Here is a 5,000-nt window from a genome sequence, read left to right on the forward strand (position 1 = left end):
TTCACAATGGACTTTGTTGTTTTCGTTACGGATGCTATAAGGTGATCACGTGATACTGACGTTATGACTTAAAGACAGGCCTTGACTTTGGCTCCGGCAGAATATTCCAGCAGTGTCGTAAGAATTCAGCAGACTTCTAACCAAATACATCTGGAAGACACGGTGAGTCAAGGCCCTTGGGTGAGTCCGAGTAATTCAATCAGAAACGTGATTGGAAACAGTTAACTGCAGAACGATGAGAAAACTGTTATTTAAACATTTGGCCAGAAAACTCGTTTTTCAAATGTAAATCGATCAATTAAAAAGGCGTTCACCTTGGCAAAACCTCTCAAACCTCAGACTAAGGAAGTCCCAGGTTTGAGGTTTTTTTTCCGAGATAGGGACATTTTAATCGATCGATTTTTAAAGGACGAGTTTTTTTGGTCACATTATTTAATACATCTTTCAATAAGCATATTTCTTCTTCTTCTTCTTCTTCTACTTCTTCTTCTTCTTGTTCTTTTCTTCTTCTTTCTTCTTCTTCTTCTTCTTCTTCTTCTTCTTCTTCTTCTTCTTCTTCTTCTTCTTCTTCTTCTTCTTCTCCTCCTCGTCCCCCTCCTCCTTTTCTTCTTCTCCTCCTCCTCCTCCACCACCACCACCACCACCTCCTCCTCCTCCTCCTCCTCCTCCTCCTCCTCCTCTTCCTTCTTCTTCTTCTTGTTCTTCTTGTTCTTCTTCTTATTATTATTATTATTATCATCATCATCATCTTCATCATCCGCAATATGTAAAACTCATGTTTATAAATGTAAAAACGAAAGTTAGGACCCGTTGTAAAGCGTTTTGAGAACAATTTAATTTTTTGATTGTGGTGGATAGATCATACGGTAGAGTCATGCTCTCCCGGCTAGGCGGAGTTGTTATACCAGTAAGGTCGCGGGTTCGATCCCCCATCGCCGCCGCGAAATTTTTATTCTCTATTGTCTTCTGACACTTTTCTACTCACTTCATTTCTTGTTGTTACCAACGTAAGTGCCTGCCGCACTCACGTTTCTGAATTAAAATTCACTCCAAATACCGGAGCATTCTCAATGTTTCAATCGTTTGTATGTTACATGTTTGTGTTGAGAATATGGTCATTAAGCTTAAATACTGGCCAACTAACTTCGCCCCGTTTGTGTGTATTGAACATACTTACAAAATAGTGAAAATGGGGAGGCTTCGTATAAGAACGATACAGACAATGGACGTTTTTGGTACAAACCCTTCGTCAGCACAACAATACACAAATTAACGTGGAAAACAAATAAAATAAAATGCAAAATAACTAACGTGTATCGACTGTACTAACTGGTGGTTGCAGTAGGAATGGGACGTTAGCGTGGCGTGGGTAGTCGGTAGGCTGTCCCAGGGTAGTGATCGGGGTGGAAAGAAAGGTCGGCTTGTGAAGGAACAGGAACCTTCTAGAAAATAATGGAAGATAAGACATATTATAATTGTAATATTGGAAGAAGTAGTAGTAATAGAATAAGTACTAGAAATAGTAGTAGTAGTAGTAGTAGTAGTAGTACTAGTAGTAGTAGTAGTAGTAGTTAGTAGTAGTAGTATAGTAGTAGTAGTAGTAGTAGTAGTATAGTAGTAGTAGTAGTATAAGTTGTTGTGAAACAGTAGGGGGGGGGGGAGGTGAAAAAGTCTCCGGGGGGGGGGGGGGGGGGGGTGGGGGTGTTGAATGGGCAAGGTGTTAGAGCGGCGGTCGAATCTTCGCGAAGGAAATACAAAAATACCGAACGGTCGGGTATCGATGTGACAGGAATGTGGAGTGGATAGATAGATAGATAGATAGATAGATAGATAGATAGATAGATAGATAGATAGATGGAGAAGAGAGAGAGAGAGAGAGAGAGAGAGAGAGAGAGAGAGAGGGAGAGGCACACACACACACAAACACACACACAGAGAGAGAGAGAGAGAGGGGGGGACAGATGGAGAGAGTGTGTGTCTTTGTGTGTGTGTGTGAGAGAGAGCGAGAGAGATAGATAGATAGATAGATAGATAGATAGATGGAGAGAGAGAGAGTAGAGAGAGAGAGAGAGAGAGAGAGAGAGAGGGGGGGGAGGGAGAGAAAAACAGAGAGAGGTAATAGCTGGGTCTATATGTATATATGTATATTAATGGGTAAATGAGTGGACGAGTAGACACAATAAGAGATTAAAACGATATATAGCTAGAAAGCTAAATGACTATGAATTTGTAGATAATCAATAGTTAGAGGGATAGGAAGATAGATGGATAGATAGATAGATAAATAAATAGATAGATAGATAGATAGATAGATAGATCGGAAGGTAGATTTGTATTTGTAGTAATATGAACCGTAGAAGTAGTAGCAGTAGTGGTAGTAGCAGCAGCAGCAACAGTAGTAATATAGTAGTAGTAGTAGTAGTAGTAGTAGTAGTAGTAGTAGAAGTAGTAGTAGTAGTAGTAGTAGTAGTAGTAGTAGTAGTAGTAGTAGTAGTAGTAGTAGTAGTAGTAGTAGCAGTGGTGGTGGTGGTCGTAAAAGTAGCAGTAGCAACAGCAACAGTAGCTGTATGGCAGCAGTAAGAGCAGTAGTAGTATGAATGACGTTGACATCTTTAAGGCTCAAAGATAAGAGGTAGTTACGCAGAAGGATACGATGTGGATATTAGTGGTTTTCAACCCTGGTGTTGAGTCCGCGTGGGATCAGCTTTCCCAGTGACTTGATCAGGTGAGTTTCCCTACGTCGGCGGGCGGAAGTGTCCGAATGGCAAAAACTAAGCACACACACGCGCACACACTATCCATCGCAGTGGTCGGAGTGATATATATCACTCACGTATTTTAAAGCAGAAATGAACGTTTCCATGTCCTTCATTTCATCCATTTCAAGTACCCACCAACAGCCATATATATAGCTACATATATATATATATATATATATATATATATATATATATATATATATATATATATATATATATATATATATGTAATACTACGGTCTGCTGGCTTAAAAGGTCAATATTTTTTGTCCCGAACAGTTGAAACCATCTACAATCCACCATGAAGTCTGTTCTAACCCTGACCTTGATGCTGGCAATGGGCTGGTCAATCGGGCACAGCCAACCAATTACTGTCAAGGACATTGAGCCGTCATCGCTGGAGGTTCAAGAATACCTGGACGATTTAATGGACGACGATTACGATTTTGAAATAGTGGATTTGGACGATGCTTTACACAAAGCCCGGATTTTGAGAGCTTTGTCCCGCCTGATTGCAGAGGCTGAAGCCATGGATGTCGGCCATCCCAGAAAGAGATTTATTGGAAGTGTGTTTAGAAAACTGAAGAAAGTGATCAGCAAGGCAGCTCGGAAAATTGGCGATTACTTTAAGAAGACTTGGAACAACGCAAAGGAGGCGTTTAATAAAGTTGCACATGGTAGTGTAGATTTGTGGTCCTCTGCAATGTGTTGATGACGGTGGGTTTTGATAACGGTGATGATAATGATGATGATGATGATGATGATGAATTATGATATTGATTATATATTATTATTATTATTATTATTATTATTATTATTATTTATTATTATTATTATTATATATTATTATTATTATTTTTATTATTATATATTATTATTATTATTATTATGATTATTATGATGATGATGATGATGATGATGATGATGATGATGATGATGGTAATAACAGTGGAGATACCATTGATTTATAAATAGTAACAGATAGGCTGAGCAGCGGGTCGATATATACGATACACTGGGGATGTGCACCATTAGCTCCAAGACCTTCACTGGTTAGTATACCTATCGTGTCAATATTATGTCCTTACTCTCTCTCTCTCTCTCTCTCTCTCTCTCTCTCTCTCTCTCTCTCTTTTCTTTCATTCTTTCTTTCTCTCTCTCTCTGTCTCTCTCTCTATGTCTCTCTCTCTCTCTCTTACTCTCTACCTCCATCTCTTTCTTTCATTCTTTCTCAATCCCTCTCTCTCTCTCTTTCTCTCTCTCTCTCTCTCTCTCTCTCTCTCTCTCTCTCTCTTTCTTTCTCTCTTTCTTTATTTCTCTATCTATCTTTTAATCTTAAAATAATTTTTTAATTCCTTGACGACGATGGATTCAGGTGACTTCAACGCAGCCGTCCAGAAGGTGATACCCTACATCCACTCGGGGATGACAGTGGCCGGATGTAAGGCTGCCGTCACCACTTTTGCCGCGACCGTCCTGGGACCCGCCGCTCCTGTTGCCGGAATTGTAGCTGGACCTTTGTGTAGCGCGTAAGTATCGACTCCAATGTATATATCGATACTACTATATCCATTTAATTTACTTGTAGTTCTCTTGGCTTCACCTTCGCTAACTGTAGGGCTCATCTCAATGTTATTGTGCCTTGGGATCTGCAGCTATTGTAGCGGGACTAGTAGCTGGTCCTTTGTGTCGCGCTTTCGTCGTTTCGATTAAACTGCCATTGGTCTAAATATAGAATTGACAGTCTATGATGAACATCATTGCACTCTATAACAGTCGACAGTCGATATCACGTGTGTTGCTAATTTCCTCTTTGGGAATCTTTTGCGTCGTAATTATGAAAGCGGGTGAATATTACCTGCCTTCGCGTGGTAGAGAGGTGATGTTACCCACACAAAATAGCCAAATTAGTCACCGTCGTTACAACGCCCTCTTCTAGGCAAGAGACTAGCTAGTCCGAAACTAGAAAGCGTTCATGAAATACGATTTTTAGACACTTGCTTCGCTTAGGCTTAAGGCTCGCTAGTCATTTACTAGACTAGTAAATTACTAAATATAGTCCTCGTTCATGAAAACGGACCCAGACGTCATTAGCACATAATCCACACATTTCTCTTTGTTTCACGTGGTAGTGTGCTCCATGTTGTTTTCTTGTTTTGTAGGATGTTTTGTTTATAGGATGCTCCCGAAATCTTCGACAATGCTGTATTATCTGTCTTCTTCTCCACAACCACCACGCAA

At 40.0% G+C, this 5,000-nt stretch overlaps 1 protein-coding gene across 1 annotated transcript in view; it reads left to right on the plus strand.

Annotated features, from left to right (window-relative positions):
• The first annotated feature begins 22 nt into the window (after window positions 1-22).
• Window positions 23-5,000, plus strand: part of LOC144956467 (uncharacterized) — a 6,603-nt gene continuing 1,625 nt past the window's right edge. The window contains exons 1-3 of the mRNA XM_078886981.1: window positions 23-162; window positions 3,039-3,436; window positions 4,135-4,288. Coding sequence (XP_078743107.1) covers window positions 3,061-3,436; window positions 4,135-4,288 — 530 coding nt within the window. The 5' untranslated portion in view covers window positions 23-162; window positions 3,039-3,060. The remainder of the gene's footprint in view (window positions 163-3,038; window positions 3,437-4,134; window positions 4,289-5,000) is intronic.

The sequence above is a fragment of the Berghia stephanieae genome, chromosome 11 (genome assembly GCF_034508935.2).
Source record: "Berghia stephanieae isolate SIO BIC M18660-M18661 chromosome 11, UCSD_Bste_1.3, whole genome shotgun sequence".
Classification (NCBI taxonomy): domain Eukaryota; kingdom Metazoa; phylum Mollusca; class Gastropoda; order Nudibranchia; family Aeolidiidae; genus Berghia; species Berghia stephanieae.